The sequence below is a fragment of the Acomys russatus genome, chromosome 11 (assembly GCF_903995435.1).
Source record: "Acomys russatus chromosome 11, mAcoRus1.1, whole genome shotgun sequence".
Taxonomy (NCBI): Eukaryota; Metazoa; Chordata; class Mammalia; order Rodentia; family Muridae; genus Acomys; species Acomys russatus.
In genome coordinates, this window is record NC_067147.1 from 13,145,603 (window position 1) to 13,165,059 (window position 19,457).

At 45.3% G+C, this 19,457-nt stretch overlaps 1 protein-coding gene across 4 annotated transcripts in view; it reads left to right on the forward strand.

Moving 5' to 3' along the window:
• Positions 1-18,354: 18,354 nt before the first annotated feature.
• The window catches only part of Runx2 (RUNX family transcription factor 2), a 135,020-nt gene continuing 133,917 nt past the window's right edge, over positions 18,355-19,457 (forward strand). For all 4 annotated transcript variants that reach the window (XM_051152914.1, XM_051152915.1, XM_051152916.1 and 1 more), the window contains exon 1: positions 18,355-19,292. In XM_051152914.1, coding sequence (XP_051008871.1) covers positions 18,906-19,292 — 387 coding nt within the window. In that variant the 5' untranslated portion in view covers positions 18,355-18,905. The remainder of the gene's footprint in view (positions 19,293-19,457) is intronic.

The following is a 19,457-nucleotide window of genomic DNA, read 5'->3' on the forward strand; positions in this document are numbered from 1 at the left end:
GCCAGAATGTCTACCAGAGAAACGTTATGAAGCTGGCATTTAAACAGAAAATGAAAGAGATTTTAGAGATCCTTTGGATGCCTTTTCCTAAATTTGCAAGTATTAATATCTCATACATTTCTCAAATTGCTATTTTAGAAGTTTTGGAGTTTTGTTGTTGTTGTTATTATTGTTGTTTTGATTTTTGAGACAAGGCTTCTATGTATAACAGAGCCCTGGCTGTCCTGGACTCACTTTCTAGAGCAGGCTGGCCTTGAACTCACAGAGACCTTCCTGCCTCTGCCTCCCAAGTGCTGGAATTAAAGGTGTTCGCCACCATGCCTGGCTATTTTAGAAGTTTTGTAGGACATGTTATGAAATTCCAAACCCTCATATAAAAATCTTTTAAAATCTAAATTACAACACTCATTTCTTAGAAAGCTACTTAGTAATCCTGTTGTTGTCGTTAAAAGCTAGAGAGTGGGGCCTTTAAGAGCAGCGCAACATAAAGACGTCGTCCTCACTTACAGCACATTTTTCTTCCAAAGTTTACAGAACTCACATTCATGCTGTGAACACAGCTTATCCTAGTATACACAGGAGGCTGGGTTCAACCCCCCAGCACTCTCAAAGTAAGTACGTAACTAAATCGCAGATAGATGATTACAGACACCGATTCTAGTGAGCACCTTTGGTCATTTCATTACATCTACTGTTACCACAAAAACGGGTTTGGAGAAGTTCTGTTTCTCTTCAGCAGGCAATCAATTCTGATGAACCATAGCTTCTTTATCCTTTTGACTTCTAATTAGTAGAGGGCTGTTTAAGCCAGCTGCCCCAGCGCTGAGGGTTCGTGCCAGTGGCTAGAACACCTTTGCTGTGCTTGACTATCTCCCTCACACACTCGAATTCAAGGCAATATTTATTGGACACCCACTGTTCTGAGCAGGTTAGGTGTTCAGGGTAAACAAACCACTCGGGACCTCACTGAGCTGACAGCCTAGGTGTGAGCGGAAAGAGGGAGCGAGAAGATAGGTTATATAAACAAATAGGTAAAACCAGGTAAATATACAACAAATGGTGTACCATCAGAAGAGGAAGAGCTGGGCGTGGGTGGGGGAGTTTGGGGGCGCGGATAGAGCAGAGACGTGACCTCGGCCATGGACACAACTGCTCCTTACAGACGTGGTCTGTGGGAACTCATGGAGACCCTGACTTTTTAAAAGGGCAGAGAGGGTTCCTGCAAGTGGGAAAGCCCACCTACTGGAACTTCTCTGCTCTGACGTGCCCCTGGCTTTTCACCCTTCTCCACGTTCTCTCAAACCCACACATAGTTTCTCTAGGGAGTAACTTTCTACCTGAAGTGCCCACTCTATTTCTTTTCTGCAAACTAAGTTTTAAAAATGAAGATATAATTCCTATAATATAGGGTGTCTTTTATGTATTTGTGTGTGCCTTGGCACACCTGAGGAGATCAGATAAAACCTTTAGGGGCTAGCTCTCTCCTGTGTAGATCCTGGAGCTCGAAGGCAGGTGTAGGTCCAATTTTTTTTTTTTTTTTTTTTTTAGCTGTTTTATTTGGGTTCGTAAATCTACTACCCTTTTCCATGCCAATCCCTTCCAACACCCCAACACAGGTCAGAGGGACAGAAGGTTAATGGGGAGAGGGGTTTTGAGATCGTTTTACTGCTACCTGCTGATTAGGGGTGTTGAGTTCCTTGGAGCAAGTCTGATTAATTGGCATCTCATCAGGATAGCTCCAACGTCTTCCGGGTCTCTTTCCTCTCCACCACTTGACAAATCAGCAGCAGCAAGAGTAGAAGTGGGGAAACAACAGGAGGAACAGCGTACTCCCTCTCTTGGGGCTCTGGTCTTTTTACGCCCTGTCTGGAGTCCCCAGCATTACACTATCTTCAGCTGGCAGAATCACACTCCTGCCGGAGCACCCACGAGGGAGGCAAACGATCTGCTGCTGTGGACCATCTGAGGCAGCCCATATCCCACACCTGAGATGAAAACAAAAACATGTTTACATAACACAACTGAGTCTTTAAAAGACAGCAAAAGTCTCACCATATTTCCCCTTTTCTGTTTTATACCAAAAAATTGTACTGTGTTTAGTGAGAAATTATAAGCAGAGGCATCATCAGTGAGCTAAACGCTTTTCACATCAGCGGTCAAGCTTCTTTTTTTCTTTTCTAAAATTTTTTATTTTTTTCTATAGCCTGGTAACTCTGAAATGGCTCATACTTTTTCTGGTGATCCTTGAGCTAGGGCTCCACAGCCGATTCCTGACTGCAGAGGATTCTCTTGCATGGCGCTCTTGGGTCTGCATTCACGTGTCCAATGGCAGCCCTTACTACAGAGGCTGCAAACCTCCGGAAGCACTTTTTTTTTTTTTTTTTTTTTTTTTTGGAGAAACTAGAAACAGCTTGTTCCCTAGCCTAGCAGAAAGTACTCTATTTCTCACTTTTACCTCACCTGATAGTTGGTGACTTTGAAAGTACCATATTTCTCAGAGTTAATGGACCTGAAATTTTCAGCTCTGAGGCTTTTAGGCTTACAATTTCCCTTTAAGTGACTGGATTCACTGCAATTAAGCTCGGGGCATTTTGATATCTAAAGCTTTTGCTGGCTACTGGGAAAGCTAATAGTGATGATCTTGTAACCCGAGGCCACTCCTTTGGCTTCACAGTTCCAGATTAAGCATTTCTCTCAATATGAGCTGCTTTTCTTTTTCTCTTCCTTCCTTCCTTCCTTTCTTTCTTTCTGTCTAAATATGTATTTATTTATTATGTGTATAATGTTCTGCCTGCATGTGTGCCTGCCCACCAGAAGAGGGCACCAGACCTCATTATAGATGGTTATGAGCCACCATGTGGTTGCTGGGAATTGAACTCAGGGTTAACAGCAGAGGTCCGAACCTCTGAGCCATCCGTTTCTCTCTAACCCTGTCACCTCGCATGACTTCTGCCTCCCGCTCCTTCCAGCTCCCAGCCCATCTCAGGGGTTGTGGAGACTTGAAACACAAAGTGTGTGGTGCAGGGTGAGGCAGCAATCTGTCTTCTAGTCCAGTCTGCCTTTCTTTTTCCTCCCCTTCCCAAGTGCTCCCTTTATCTCTCCCACCATTTCATTTTCCCAGTTGCCTCTCATACCCCTCCATTTCCACTCGCAGTTCTTCCAATTGCTCGGCCATTCTCCCAACTTTTTTTTTTTTTTTTTAATAGACAGAATATAATAGGACGGAAACAAAGTGGCAGAGAACCCAATAGCAGAAGCCACAATAAACTTTTTGTTGACGTCCTGGAACAGAATATCCATTTGTTCTAAGCCTGCCATCTCCTCCAAGGCATTGGGAACCAGATTTCCCATTATTCCAAGCCCTATGTTTGGGCACCACTTACAGGCATTTTTATTGTTGTTTAGCTATTTTATTTGTGTTCTTATAGATCCCAGGCTTCGGGGCAAGTGCCCTTACTCACTAAGCCATCTTTCAGGAGTCATTGTTTTAAAATATATGATACAGGGGCTAGAAAGATGGTTTTGTGATTAAGAGTACTTGCTGTTTCTGCAGAGAATCCAGGTTCGGTTCCCAATACTTGCGAGGTAACCTCAATTCTAATGGATCTGATACCTTCTTCTGGCATCCGCAGCACTGCATGCACGCTGTGCACATGACGTACATGCAAGCATTCATACACATAAAATAAAATAAGCAAACCTTAAAAACTTCCAATTATGTGATTCAGTAGCTTTAAGCACATTCAGGAGATTGTCAGGTGCCAGACCTCTTCCACTACCGTTCAAAGAAAACTCATACTCATCAGCGCTCATCTTCTTTGGTCTGCCAGCCCCTGGCAAAAAGCAATCTACTTTCTGTCTCCATGGATACCCCTGTTATGGGCTGTGCTGGTTGTTCTTCCTTTTTGTCTTTTTTAATTTGATGGAAATCTAGATCTCCCTAGGGAGAGGGAATTTTAAAAAAAAATTTAATTTGTTCACTTTACACATCGCTCCTCACCTTCCGGTCCCACCATCCCTCTTTCATACCCTCTCGCTCCCTCCCTAGTCCTCAGAAAGGGGAGCCCCTCCTCCCCTAACATCTGACCTCAGCCTATCAAGTCTCATCTGGACTGCCTGTATCCTGGAAGTGGGAATCTTAATTGAGAAAGAGCATCTATCTTATTGGTCCATGGGGGCATTTTCTTGATTTTGATTGATGTGGGAGGGCTCGACTCACTGTGGTCGGTACCATGCCCATGCAGGTGGTTCTGGGTGGCATGAGAAATGATGAGCAAGCCAGGGAGCTGGCCACTACACAGTACTCCTCTGTGGCTTCTGCTCCGGTTCCTGCCTCCATGTTCCTGCCTTGAGTTCCTGCCTCCAGGTTCCTGCCTCCAGGTTCCTGCCCTGACTTTCTTCAATGATAGGCTGTGATGTGGAAGTGTAAGCAAACTAAACTCTTTCCTTCTCCAGATGCTTTTGGTTGTGGTGTTCTATCACAGCAAGAGAAAGACAAGGGCATTTATTATATCATATTATAATGGATTATATTATAAATGGATACAAACAATATGTAGTCTCTTGTGTCTGGCTTCTTTTACTTAATATAATCCTTTTAATGACTTCTTTCATTTTTATTTATGTTTATGTGCCTTAGTCAATGTTCTATTGCTGTGAAGAGACACCCTGACCACGGCAACTCTTGTAAAGGAAAGTATTTAATTGAGACTGGCTTACAGTTCCAGGGTTTAGTCCATTGTCACCATGGCAGGAAGTCTAGCGGCATGCGGGCAGACATGGTGCGAGAGAAGTAGCCTGAGACCTCTACATCTGGATCCACAGGCAGGAGCCATGGGGCCTGCATTGGCTCACCCTCAGTGACACATTTCCTCCAACCAGGCCACACCCACTCCAACAAAGGCCACACCCACACTAACAAGGCCATGCTTCCTAATCTCCTCTTAAGCAGTGCCACTTCCCAATGATGAAGCATTGAAATATTTGAGCCTATGGGGGGGGGCATTTCAATTCAAACCAATATAGTATGTGTGTGTATCTGTGTGTGGGTGTGCACATGTGAGTGCAAGTGCCCGTGCAGGCCAAAGGTGTTAGATTCCCCCTTGAATTAAAGTTAAAAGCAATTAGAGACATAATGTGGGTTCTGAGAACAACACTTGTGTTCTTTATAAACAGCAAGTGCTCTTAACCACTGAGGCATCGTTCCCAACCCACTGTGCTTCTTAAATTCAACTATGATATAGCATTTATCTGTAGTTCATGCCTTTATATGGTATGGCTAATTGATATTCCTTGGATAAATATACCACAGTTTTAATCCATTCCTCAGTTAAATGTTTCCTACATTTTGCTTACTATGAGCTATGGTGCTATGAGTATCTACATACATGGTACAAGATTTAAAAAAAAAAAAATTTAGAGACTGTCATGCATGAGCACTGCAGCTACATAAATCACATCCCAGCATCTAACTCTTCCCATCCACTTCCAATTCATGGCCTCCTCTTCGTTAATTGTTATTACTTATGCATATAGGCATCTGTATAAATACACTCATGTACCTGTGTACATAATGCTTACTGAGTCCGTTTAGCACTCATATGTGAGTGTGTGTGTAAGCTTTTGTTTTGTTTTGTTTTGTTTGAGACAGGGTTTTTCTGTGTAGCCTTGGCTGTCCTGGACTCACTTTGTAGACCAGGCTGGCCTCGAACTCACAGAGATCTGCCTGCCTCTGCCTCCCGAGTGTTGGGATTACAGGCGTGTACCACCACTCCTGGTGAGTGTAAGCTTTCTTTTCTCTTGGGTATAGGCATTAATTGGGGTGTGTGTGTGTGTGTGTGTGTGTGTGTGTGTGTGTGTATTTTAGGTTTGACATTTTAAGAAGCTACCAAACTGCTTGCCACGGTAGCTGCACTATTCCATGTTTCCAGTAGAAATATATGAAGGTTCCAGTTTCTCCACATCTTTTCCCAACCTATTTTAAAACATCTATCTTTGCTTATTATTAGATGTAGCATTCCTTATTCAAAATACCTTGGACCAGAACTGTTTGGGATTTGGGGATATTTGTAAATATAATCAGATAACTTGGAGCCGAGTCTCAGCTATAAACACAACATTCCCTTATATAGACATCATATATGTAAACTGAATGTAAACAGCTCTGCCACCGTTAGTGTGTCTGTATTTTGACTGTTTTATTACATGAGGTCAAAATCCCTGTGAAGTGATGTCTCAGACTAGGTTTGACCTGGATTTGTCTGATGACTTCTAGGGTCAGCACCTTTTCATATGCTGACTGGCCATTTGAGGTTCTCTTTGGAGAAATGCCCGTTCAGATTCCTTGCCTGGTTTTAAATTGGACTGCCTTTCGGTTGTTGAGTTGAAAGAGGCCTTTATATATTCAGGACATTATATTCTTAGAAGATAGATGATTTGCAGATACGGTATTTGTTCTCATTTCATGAGTTGTCTTTACATTTTCCCCATAGTGGCCTTTGAATCACAACTATTTCAAACCTTTAAGTCTGATTTATTTTTACTTAGGTATTTGTATTTTGGATATGACATCCAAACACCCTAAACACCATACAATTCATAGTGATACAAAATTGAAGCTGTTTGTTTTTGAGATTTATAGATCTATTTTTCACATTTTGGCCATTGGTTACTTTTGGGTTATATTTTGCATATGGTGTTAAATAAGTTTCTGACTTTCTTCTTTTGCATGCCAGTAGCCCCTGTGTGGGTCAATACCATGTGACCATTTGCCAGTTTCCCTTGCTGTTCTCCCATGTTTCAGAAAATTACACTCCCAGTTCCCTTGTCAACCGATCCACATGTCTGCTCTCTTTTATGGCTTTATTATAGTATTATATTCTTATTTCTCTCTTTATCTCTCTCAGCCAGGCAGCCAGCCTTCCTTCCTTCCTTCCTTCCTTCCCTCCTTCCCTTTTTCCTTTCTTTCCTGGGGATCAAACCAAGGGCATTAAAAAATACAAGGCAAGCTGTTTACCCCTGAGCTACATACATGTGATTTTAACAGAGATTTAAATGTAGAAGATGTGAACACATTCAACACTGAAGTGAAGGCTTCTGGATCAGCTGGGCATAGGGGAGAAGCTGAGGGCTCTGTGCCTCACTCAGCCGCAGGGCCCATCTCTATCCCACAGTAGCTGTGCTGCCTTCCTGGGTCCACGTTGCGTTAGATGTCGTGTGTGTGTGTGTGTGTGTGTGTGTGTGTGTCTGTGTGTGTGTGTGTGTGTTTCCTTGCGGGGATCCCACCATGCTTCTATCCCCTAGGTACCCTTGTTTTCTGAGTTGTGGTTAGAATAGTACTGAACCCTGATATTTCTATAGTCCTCATGGAGGTATCTCCATACCTGGCTTCAAGCTATACTGCACAGCAATAGTAAAAGAAACTGCCTGGTACTGGCGTAGAAATAGACCTGTGATCAATGGGATCGAATCAAAGACACAAAAATAAACCCACACACCTATAAACACTTTATTGTTGACAAAGAAGCCAAAACCATACAGTGGAAAAAAAGGCAGCATCTTCAACAAATGGTGTTGGTCTCATTGGATGTCTACATGCAGAAGAGTGAGAATAGATCCATATTTATAACTTTGCACAAAACCCAAGTCCAGGTGGATCAAGGACCTCAACATAAAACCAGACACACTAAATCTATTACAAGAGAAAGTGGGGAAGAGCCTTGAGCTCATTGGCATGGGAGACGACCGACAGCTCAGGCTCTAAAGTCAACAATTACTAAATGGGACCTCATGAAACTGAGAAGCATCCATTCTCTTAGGATGTGCTGTGAAGAAGCAGATGTTTTCCCCCCTGTAGTCTTGTTGCTTTTGAGTTCAAAAGGAAGAGACCAAGGACCCAATCTAGCAGAAGCCTTCTGAAAGTTAGCATTTTCCTTCCTGTGACTTCAAGTTCTATACTCTCCAAAGGAGAAGTTCAGAAAGTTGAGTGACTCATAATAAAGTCATCAAGGCCACATAAGTTTTTTATATAATAGAATAATTTCAAGGGCAGAGGGAATGAGTGAAAATGAATTTATTTTTCTCTCCATGTATATCTAATGAGAATGAATGATAGGTTGTTTAGACTTTAGCCTGTTTAGATGGATGCCCTTCCCTTCCTTTCAGGGACAAGCACAAAACAACTTCCCAAGTGCTTTCCTACAGTTTTGCCATTTTAACACTGACAGTTCAAGGCTGACAGTTCTATAGAAAACTTGGATTTAGACAGTAATGTTTTTGCCAGGTCTCTGCCTAAAGGAAATTTTTTTTATGGTTGCGTTTGTAAATGCTAGCAAAACAAAGTTGAAATTTGAAAGCCTTACCATTTTTAAGGCTTCTCGTGGGTCCTGGTTCTGGCAATTCTTTTTATTAGTTTGTTTTTCACAGTCCAGTTTGATCAGAGCTGTCTTGGAAAAGAGTATTTAGTTTTGGATCAATTAATACCAACAACGTCAGGGAGACCATGATTAAATTGTGAGTGACAATGTTTATTAAATCCAAACATCTCCACCAGGCTCCATGTTACACTTGTGGGCCCTTTACTAAGGACACATATATAATCATTTTACTAGGGATAACAGCAGTGAGGCAGGTTAAAAACAAGAGAAGAAAAAAAAAAGCCTACATTCAATGAAACCACTAGATGCAACCTATACTTTCAGTAGCCCTGAGAATAATAAATTTTAAGGTGAATAAATCAGATAGATTCTGGAATAGTTCCTTGAATCTGACATACTGTAGGAATTCTTATTTAAAAATAATCACAAGGTCACTACATGAAACTTTATATTTGGAGGATTTAGCTGTGAGTGACACTGTGGTGACTCTTACATTCTGGACCATCAGCGAGCAGTCTTACCCAGTGAGCCATCTCTAACAAACCCTAGCCCAATATTCTTAAAAATCAATTTTAACACCATAAAATGTAAAATGGGTAATAATAATAATAATAATAATAATAATAATAATAATAATAATAATAAATGCATGAAATGAATATGGCAGCAGTTTTCTTTAACCAGCTAGTTCCCCAATGATTGACACAGAGAGAGACTACGATTTATTATTAAGCTATAGGCACTATGCTGGGCAGGTTCTGGGCTATTCTAATCTTACACAAAAATCCTCATCACTTGCCAATCCAATGACTCTCTGGTGGCTTCAGTTCCATCAGTCTGTCCTCATGGAGCACTTCCCTTGACCTGATGCGCCTAGTGCATCCTTACCATTCACAGAACACCTTCCTTCTCCCTCTCCTCACTCCTCCTTCCCATCCTGTGGTGCCTCTGAGACCCCAAGGCCAGGAATCTAGGCTCCGCCTACCTCTCTTCTGCCCAGTCACAGGCTCCAACAACTTTACTAACCAATTAACTTTGAATTAGGTAGAGCAAAGTTTTGCACAACAAAGGTGGGTGTACTTGAGTACAGATCTTGGTCGGGGGTGGGGCAGTAATTAGCATTAGAATACATAGCACCAGACCAACTCCCAATAATAAAATCCCATGATGAGCAAAGTATGAAAGTTTGAAACAAAATGGGGACCCAACCCTTAACTTCACACTTCTCCGCATGGCTTCCCAAGGCAGCCTCAGCATTCTCTCTCCTGGGATTAGGCACAGAAGCGAGACTCAGAACCCTCCTGACTGAGGTAAACAGACCAACCAAATACATAGCACTTCCAGCCAGGATTGACACTTTACTGTTCTAGCTCACTTCCCCTGACTTTGATTTAGTTCAGTTAGTGTTAAAAAACAAACGAACAAACAAACAACAAAACCCAGTAAACTCCAAAGGCCTTTACATTTCTTTAGAAGCCATGATTAAATAAGCTCTTAAACATTGTTTTTATGTTTTTCTCCTGGAGATTGAAGATGCATGCAACATATTAAAAGCTTGGTGAAAATTGGCAGTATTCAATCTATTTATTTTGTTTAATCCCTTGCTCTCTTAGCTTTCTTTTCTAATGGAGTCATGGCCTTGCCCAGTCCTAGGCCCAGCTATACTCAGGTAACACTTCCCTACTGTGTCTCCTCTTTTACCTTGAGCCCTTGAGATATAATATTCTCAGATCTGGGCACAGGTCAACTTTGGAGGTTTTGCCTGTGATTTTAATATTTTTTCCAGAGCTTCATGTATGAGTACTGCAACATTACTCTCACCCTTCCCACCCTCCTCTAATTCCTCCCACGGCCCACCCACTCCCAAATCAACGATCTATCATCTATCTATCTATCTATCTATCTATCTATCTATCTATCCAACCACTGACTTCCGTTTAGCATTACCCATATTTATATTTATTTTAATTAACATATGAGCTCTAGGAATTTATGAAAGCTATAAGGACTACTCCAGAACAAATATTGTAATTTAAATCATCTGTGCTTTAAAACATCTGTCTTTTTTTTTCTGTCTGCATTTCCATCTCTTAAATATGTATATTTTTCAGCTATGCACTTCTCTATAAGGTAGAGATAGATCATCTAATAGATACGATGCAGTGTTGGAAGTACTCACTATATGCCCTGAAAGGAGTATTCTAAGTGGAAAGCATCCTGGGGGCTAGAACATGGAAGCCTTAGCATATCTGAGTCCAATGAAGAGAGATCCCGAAATAAGTTGAGCAAGAAAAGTTTAATCTAAAGATGTACTGATTATAGCAGGGGATTGGAGTAATAAGGAATTGACCTAACGAAGGTAAATGAAATCTAAAACATACAGAAAGTGAGGCTGGAAGGATGACTTGGCTGCTAAGAGCACTTTAAGAGAACCAGGATTTGGTTTCCAGCACCCACAAGCAGCCCACAACCATCAGTAACTCTAGTGTCGCAGTATCTGCTGCCCTCTACTGGCCACTTTGGGCACTGCAGGTACCTAGTGCACTCAGATACATACAGGGCAACTGGTTATAAACATAACATAATCTTAACAAAACAAAACAACAGCACAAGGCGGGGAAAGAGAAAGCTGAGCCTGGTAGCAAAGGCCCATAACCCCAGCCTCTCAGGTTGCAGCAGGAGGAGCTAAAATTCCAGTTCTGACTGGGTTACAGAACGCAATCAAAGTCAGCCTGGGCAACTTAGCAAGGCCTTGTCAAACAAACAAACAAAAAGTAGAAAAATTGACTGAGAATATAGTCTAATGACATAATAATGATTGAGGGCCTAAGTTCAATCCTCAGGACAGAAATTAACTCAGAAAGACAGGGATAATAAAACATACCTCGTATTCTCAGGCTAACGTGGGGCAACCAAGGAAGAGTCCTTGCCTCTGTGCACGCAGAGCTAAGACCCAGACCTCTCATAGTTCAGAATACTGGAAGGCACAAAGGCTGTCCACAGGTGTCTGGACAAAGCTGTTCCTTAAAGGGACACTGTTATGAGCAGCCGGACAGCAGGGTCTACATGTGTGGGGTGGGGGTGGGGCTGCTTGTGCTAACTGCTGTTGGGTGATATGCACTGCTTGCTCCCAGAACTGGAAAACTGGACAAGATGGCTTTCCTGTAGCACTTGGGTCTGAAGAAATTCCCTCCCCCCTCTCTCTTGTGTGTGTGTGTGTGTGTGTGTGTGTGTGTGTGTGTGTGTGTTGTGTACACTGCAAGAAGCAGGGCCTAGAGCCAGTACGTGTGTTACACTGTAGAAACTTGCTGTAGACACGAGAGAACCAGAACAAAACTTCTTTCTTCCTGCAATGTCTCTTCCTTACCCACTGCTGATGGATGGCAATAGCAGCTGGTAAGGAGAACTGGCTAACGTGCCCACGTCCATTTCTACACAACCAGTTAAAATGGGTGAACTTGGAGCAGAGAGGCAGAAAGTTGATAACTGAAATGGGGGGGGGGGGGGCGGGAACATTAACCCTGGTAGGAGAAGCACTGATAGGAATATGACTGGGGGAAAGGTCAGCCCATTTTTTTGAAAAAGTAAAATTACTGTATTTTAATTGGCTTACAAATGGAAACATCACAGCTGGCTTATGGGAGCATTTGAACTCTTGCCCAGTCTCGGTCTGGCCTTTAAAAAGATATGTCAGTATTTGACCATGTCCCCTGGAGGGGGGGACCTGGTGGCACTCAGAGGAAGGACAGCAGACTACCAAGAAGAGACTTGATACCCTATGAGCATATACAGGGGGAGGAAGTCCCCCTCAGGAACAGTCATAGGGGAGGGGAATAATGGGAAATGGGAGGGAGGGAAGAATGGGAGGATACAAGGGATGGAATAATCATTGAGATGTAACAAGAATAAATTAATAAAAAAAATTTTTTTAAAAGATATGTCAGGACAATCACTAACCATTGGAGGAGATGAAGGGACCATTGTTGATGAGACCTGATCATAGCTAGGTGGGAATGAGTGAGGGCCTTTCTTTTTTTGGGCGGGGGGAAGCAAAGTTTAGTCCAAGGAAGCTTAGGGGGAAACACCACAGGCGGTTTCTGAGGGTGAAAGCTGCAGGCACAAAGCCCTAAGAGTAGTAACGGACTCTGTGGACAGTAGGGGTCAGCTGACAGAAAGAGCTCCAGCCCCCACACTCAGTTTGCTTTTCTAATCTGTTTTCTTACCTCTTCTTATAGCTGACCTTTCTGACATGGTGGAAACAGTGACTTCTGTACTTTGCGATTTGGACCCATGGATGTCATTGTCTCCTTTTCTCTGACTGAAGGGGCATGGCACATGGTGGCCTCTCGGTCTAAAGTGAGGCCTTGGCACTGTGGGCAGAGAAATTAGAATTGAATAGCACCTTCTTCAGTGTGGTTTGGGTAAGAGGAGAGCATTTGATAAGATTATTGGATTCCTACAGGAAACCTTTAATTTTAGGGGTTCTCAGATGTTTCATCACAGAGCCCCATAAACTTTTTATGTAGAACATCCCACCACTGATCAGTGCCACTGCCACGGACCAGTAGTCAACACCTAAATACCAGAGGATTAATTAAGGAAAACTAAGACTAATTTTTAGAATCTTGGTCTTCAGGTAACCAGGAAGATTATTTAGAAAGGCAGTATTTTAGTAAAAAAAAAAAAATATATATATATATGTATATATATGTATGTATATATCTCCCCTCTAAGGGCATACCAATTACATAGGAGCTCCATAAATGCACTTCTGAAGGATCATATGGCAAGCATCACCCTTTTTACGACAACACTGTAGTCTTATGAGTGCCTGAAAATGACCCATGGGAATGTTAACTAGAACAGCAAGGAAAGGTTTATGATGCTAAGCCCTCCGCTACAAACATTTCATCTCTTTTTACAGCCATGCAAATTGTTATAGGTCCATTGACAACAGGAAAAATTTACTGAGCTTGAAACAAATCAGACAGCATTTAACTGTCTAAAAATTAAAATGGAAAAACATGTCAGAAGGCCTTGGGATCGTGGGAGTTCTTAAGCTTTCCTGAAAGAGTGTACGGAACTTGTGAACACACTATAAACCAGAAGATTCTGGGCGTGTTCGTTTGTGTTCCTTGTGAAGAAGCCACGAATGAAACAGAGGTAGCGAACCTATAAAAATACTCCCTGTGTGGGGATGGTGGCTCAGTGGTTAAAATGCTTACCATTGCCTGGGAAGATGACTCAGCAGTTGAGAAGGCTGTCTCCTCTTCCAGAGGACTGTGGGTTTGATTCCACACACCTACATGTCGGCTCACACCATATGTAAAGCCAGTTTGCCCAGGAGGCTGGCCCAACACTCTCTTCCAGCTTTGGAGCACACCAAGCACTCAGGTGTCTCAGGACACATATGCAGACAAAACACCCAAACACAGAAAACGAATACGTAAGAATGTTTAAAAAGTCCTTGTCGTGCAAGAGACAGGATCTGAGTTAAGATTCCAAGGAGTGGGGAGTCCCCAGATGAAGTTGGCTAGTGAGTCTGAGAGCAATCCAAGGTGACCCCAACATCAACCTAGGGCCTCTGCTGGCAAATCCACTCACATGCGCCCCACAGGGTGCACGCATGAATGAGTGAACATGCATACACAGTCACATGACCACCATGGCAGGGCATGTAGCTCATTCAAAAAGAGTCATGAGGCCAGATTTAGTCCCTAGCACTGATGTGGTGACTGTTGGTCTGTGGCAGTGCTGACTCTTCAGGCTAACCTCATGCAATGAAAGGCCTAAGAGAAGTTTCCAGAGATCTTTCTGCTTCCAACCTCCCACCCCTCCCCTACTCGTAGCCTCACCATTCTCCACTGGCCGCCCTACTTTATTAGCTGGTCCTTTGAAAGGTATTTTAAGATTTTACAGAAATGTCGCATTTTATCATGGGGGGCTTTGGGGGGGAGAACATAAAATAATAGAGAAGAATTAGGATGGAAAAACAAAGAGAAAGAAGGATGAATTCTGTTCCTGGTTTAAGAGTTCAGTTCTCTGGCAAGAAGGAAAAAAAAAAAAAAAGTATTTGGAGAGTTAGAATTGCCAGGTATTGCCACTAAACAGTTATACTAAACATTAAAGGACATGGAGGAGGGGTTATGAGTGTACCTTTCAGAGTAATCTTCAGGGAAAAAAAATGTAATTTTTCCGTGCTGCAACATACAACTGAATAGGATATTTCTGAAGAGGAATCCAGTGGAGGGTGATTGTTTTTAGAAGTGTGTGTGTGTGTGTGTGTGTGTGTGTGTGTGTGTGTGTGTGTGTGTGTAGGCTGTATGTGTGGGTACATATCTACTTGTAAAGGCCAGAGGTCAACTTCCAAGTATGATTTCTCACAGGTAGTAGTCCACTTTGTCTTTTGGGACAGGCTCTCACTGGCCTGAGGCCCCTTGAGTAGGCGAGGCTGTCTAGCCAGCAAGTCCCAGGGATTAACCTGTCTTGCCTTCCCAGCACTAGATTTAAACACATTGTCATATTCTGATTTTTGGGGGTGGGGGGGGGGTTAGACATTCAGGACCTCATGCTCCTGCAGAAAGCAGAAAACACTTACCAAATGAGGTGTGTTCTCAGTCAGCCCTCGCTTAGAATATTTTCACGTAGAAGAAACTCTAAGCCAAGGAGTGAGAGCCAGCATTTCACAGCAGCAAAAGGACATATGCAAAAGCCTCAAGTTCGTGCCTGGTGCTTTTACTACTAGGGGAAGTTTGGGTGAAGGGACTGTGGAAATGTTTCCTACTTGAAGTTTGGTGCTCAGAGCCAAGACCTGGCCAGTTCCAGGCTCCGTCAGTTCCAGCTGAGAGTGTGAGTGCTCTGCGAGAGAGTGTTTTTTTGAAAGCGGACTGTGAAATCCACTGTGCCAGATACCTGAGCCGTTTGTTAGGGCATTCAGTGGAAAATTTCATTTCCACGTTATAAATAACTGTAGGATATTTTAGGGGATCCAAGACTGGGAACTTCCAAGAGCTCCTTACAGTAGTTCTACTGAAATGTTTAATGGACGGGGGATGTCCAGCTGAGCTACCAGATGTGATTAATGAAAATAAATAATCTCACAATTGATTAAATTGCCCTTAAGATCCCCATCCATTGAGGCCTGCACGTCTCATTATCCATCAAGTTAAAAAAAAAAAAAAAAAAAAAAAGAGGTGGTGGCGGTGGTAACTAAACAGTGGTGGTGGGAAAGGAAAAGTCCCCAAGATAGGATATCTTATATTCAAACGGTTCTAGAATTTCTTGTTGGAAAAATCCCCGCTCCGCACTCCGCACTCCGAGAGCCCCTATTTGAAATATGGACCAAACAGTTCCCCAGTCTTCTCAGGGTCTGTCAGTTTCTGGAAGTTCCCAGTTATATGGGTTTCCTCGGAGGCAGCCGAAAATATCGCCTGCCAATGACTTTCTATCTCTCTTTGACTACAGACACAATTCATTTCCTGTGAGTCCTCCCGTCTTCTCTAGTCCCTAGACACTTAAAAAGAGGAGCAACAAAAACAAGCCATTTCTGTTGGATGTGTCTCTCTCCCCCCTCCCCGTCCCCTGGAAAAAAAAAAAAAAAAGCAGTCCCACTAAAGGCAGGTGGGGCATGCATGTAATTGTGCCATGATGTAGTGTGCGAACATGTGAGTATTTAAGGAAGGTAGGTATGCGTGCACTTCTCTCTCAGATGGGGAAGGAAGGCTGCCTTCCTTTTCTAAGCTGGCAGGCAGTACTCAGGGTTAGAGCTCTCCCCTGTGATCAAAATGATAATTAAAAGTAATACCCTTAGGAGACAGCTCTGCACCTCGCTGCACCTGTAGTGTATGCTGAGCTAAGTGGCTTCAGAGGTCCTGGACCAAGCGCGCTAGGGGCACATAGATCACCGGCCGCTGCAAGGAGTATGGTGGGGAGTGGGTGACACAGAGGGTGGAGTATAGTTGCTTTTCTGTGTTGTGGAGGAGCAGGCGGCGGTGGCAGAGAGGGAGAAGCTCAGGAAGGTCTGAGGGGGAAGAATCGGGAAAGAGCAAGCGGGAGACAGGGAAAGACGGACAAGGAGGGCACACATAGAGGAAGCAGAAAGAAGAGGCAGAAAGGAAGGGCAAGGTGGTTGTTCCCGGGTTTCATCCCTATGGCTCTGAGAGGGCACGCAGTCACGCCCATCCCTCAGCCCGCTGCGCACCTCGCAGGCACGGGAAACAGGTTTCTAAGCCACCAGAGCACAGAGATCCACGCTTATCTTGTACCTGCCAGGCTCATGAGTCCCTTAGAGGCACAAAGAACATCTTTTGAGCCCTCGGCTACCTTCCCGGGCGGGGGGGGGGGCTGTGGGCGTGCAGGTTCAGAAAGTAGCAGCCGCCCTTTAAAAAACAATAGAGAGGGCCCTGACAGGTCTCTTGCAGCACTTGAGGCGGGGGCGGAGGGGGGGGGGGCGCTTGCATCCAGCAATAGAAGCACCAATTAATGAGAGATAGGCTACCTAGCTATCCCTCTTTCTCAGTTCTCTAACTGGAGAACTCTTAAGTTTTCATGGATTTCACGAAATCACGACTTTGTGAGCTACCTTGTTAGGACTTTGGTAATGATTCTATTGGGAAGCTTTGGGAGTTATAAAACAATCAGCTAAGCAAGACACATTAACAGAACATCACGCGTGAGGCGAACCGGCCCGAAGTGGCTCCTGCCTGGTTCTGGGGATGAAGCAGCCTCCAGCATATTTCCCGGCTTCTGTGGGCAACGCACTTTGTTTGATTTGTTTTGAAGGTTCAGAATTTGAGGCTGGTCGGAGACACCCACGTGCTTCTGACTCCCATCAGCGTAATGATCGCCTTAGCTTGAGTCGTGTCTATATAAACCACAAAAACCTAATCATTAGAAATCCCAGCCTCCAAAAACCACATTTTAGGTAAAAACTGCCGCCTTTTTTCCGCACTCCTTCATCTCTCGACCACAACCTTTTGGGGATTCCAAAATCGCATTTTCTTCCCCCCACGCCGGGAAACAAATACATAAATAAATAATTACTGAAGCTTTAAAAAAAACTTTTTATTTTTAACCCCCTACTCACCCAAGGGGGCAGCGGCGAGGAAGAAAGTTAAGACATTAGACTTAGTCTGAGACGAAGACTGGACTTAATAAGCGACTGAAAATTCATGGATAACCGTTGTTTATTCCCCTCCCCCAAGAAGCGTTTTTTGAAACTTACAACTTATTTTAATTATTGAGCTGTCATTTTTTCTGTTCTTAAAAAAAAAAAAAAAGCAACCCATCCCTATTCTCCAGGAATGACAAGAACGAATATATAAGAAAAAAGTGTCGCGACATCCACTCAAGTTTCTAAAACTATTTTGACAAGCCCTCCTGTCACCCATTTTTGGTGTCACCTAAGGAAGAAAACCCACCCCCGAAGCTCGTAAAAACCTGCCCCTCGCAGCCGATGTAGGGTGGGGTGGGGTTGGGGGGCGGAGGGGGAAGAGCGCTGAGAAGCCAACACGGAGACTCCAAAAATTTCCTTCCTCCTCTCCTGAAGTTACTACAAAAAATAACGACAGCAGGAGCAGCCTGCAGCTCTCCGGGTTCTCAATTTCAGCGTGGTCAGACCAAGAAGGGGTTCCTAGTCTTGGGGGTGTAGGGGGAGCCGAGGGCGCCGGCGGCTATGCCCTAGGCGGGGACCGCCTCCCTCCAGCTTGGCCGGTGGAGCGCAGAGTGCCGGCGCTTCACGCGGCCGGCGGGCGGCGGCAGCAGCTGCGATCCGCAGGCTCCAGATCTGTCGCCCCGAGATCCTCTTCCCCCCACTTACCTCCCGGCACCCAGAAACGCGAGTGGGCCAGGGGCACTTTGCAAAGAGCAGGAGGGACGTGGCTGCGGGGAGACGGCTAGTGAGAGGGCGAGAGGAGAAGCGGGGGAAAAGGAAAGAGCGGCGGCGGGAGGACTAGGAGCGCGCAGCCGGCGCGGGGAGCGCGCAGCGGCCTCGGAGGAGGAGGCGGAGCGGGCAGGCGGCGGCGCCAGAAGCTGGGCAGCCAGGCTGGGCTTGGCGGTGGCGGGCAGTGCAGGGCCACACGGACCGCCTAGATGGACTGCTGAAATTGCCGGGCTCCTCTACCGAACTGGATCGGGGAGCGAGGCGCCAGTGCACCCAGGACGCGGTGCCCCAAGGGGCTCCCCATTGCAAGCTGCTAACTTCAAGTCCCTTTCCTCGTCTGGGCCAAACACGCCCCCGCGTTCGCTCGCAGCTGCCACCGCCGGGGCTCCCAAGCCTCCTGTTGAGATCTGCTCCTCTCGGGTGTCCCCACCCGCCAACCCGACTGTGTCTGGCCGCCAGCCGCCGGCCCCCCATCAGACTCCGCCCGGCAGTCGGCTTCCTCGAACTTGATTTCTCACCTCCACAGTCCCGTCACCTCCATCCTCTTTCCCCCCTGTCTCGCCTCCACCCCCTCAATTTCCTCCTCCTCGCCCCCCATTTCCACCCTCCTCCCCCTCCCCCGGCCACTTCGCTAACTTGTGGCTGTTGTGATGCGTATTCCCGTAGATCCGAGCACCAGCCGGCGCTTCAGCCCCCCCTCCAGCAGCCTGCAGCCCGGCAAGATGAGCGACGTGAGCCCGGTGGTGGCTGCGCAGCAGCAACAGCAGCAGCAGCAACAACAACAGCAGCAACAGCAGCAGCAACAGCAGCAGCAACAGCAGCAGCAGCAAGAGGCGGCCGCAGCGGCAGCGGCGGCGGCGGCGGCGGCAGCGGCGGCCGCAGTGCCTCGGTTGAGGCCACCGCACGACAACCGCACCATGGTGGAGATCATCGCCGACCACCCGGCCGAACTGGTCCGCACCGACAGTCCCAACTTCCTGTGCTCCGTGCTGCCCTCGCACTGGCGGTGCAACAAGACCCTGCCCGTGGCCTTCAAGGTAAGAGACTAGCCACCTTCAGTCCCTGGCCAGTCTGGTGGAATCTGACTGCTAGTGGTGTCGGTGTCCACGGGTGTCCTCCAAGACTCCCCTCTTACTGGACCCGACTCATGGGGCCCGAAGTGGCCCTGGTCTACATACCCCCTCTCACCTGTGCCCACTACC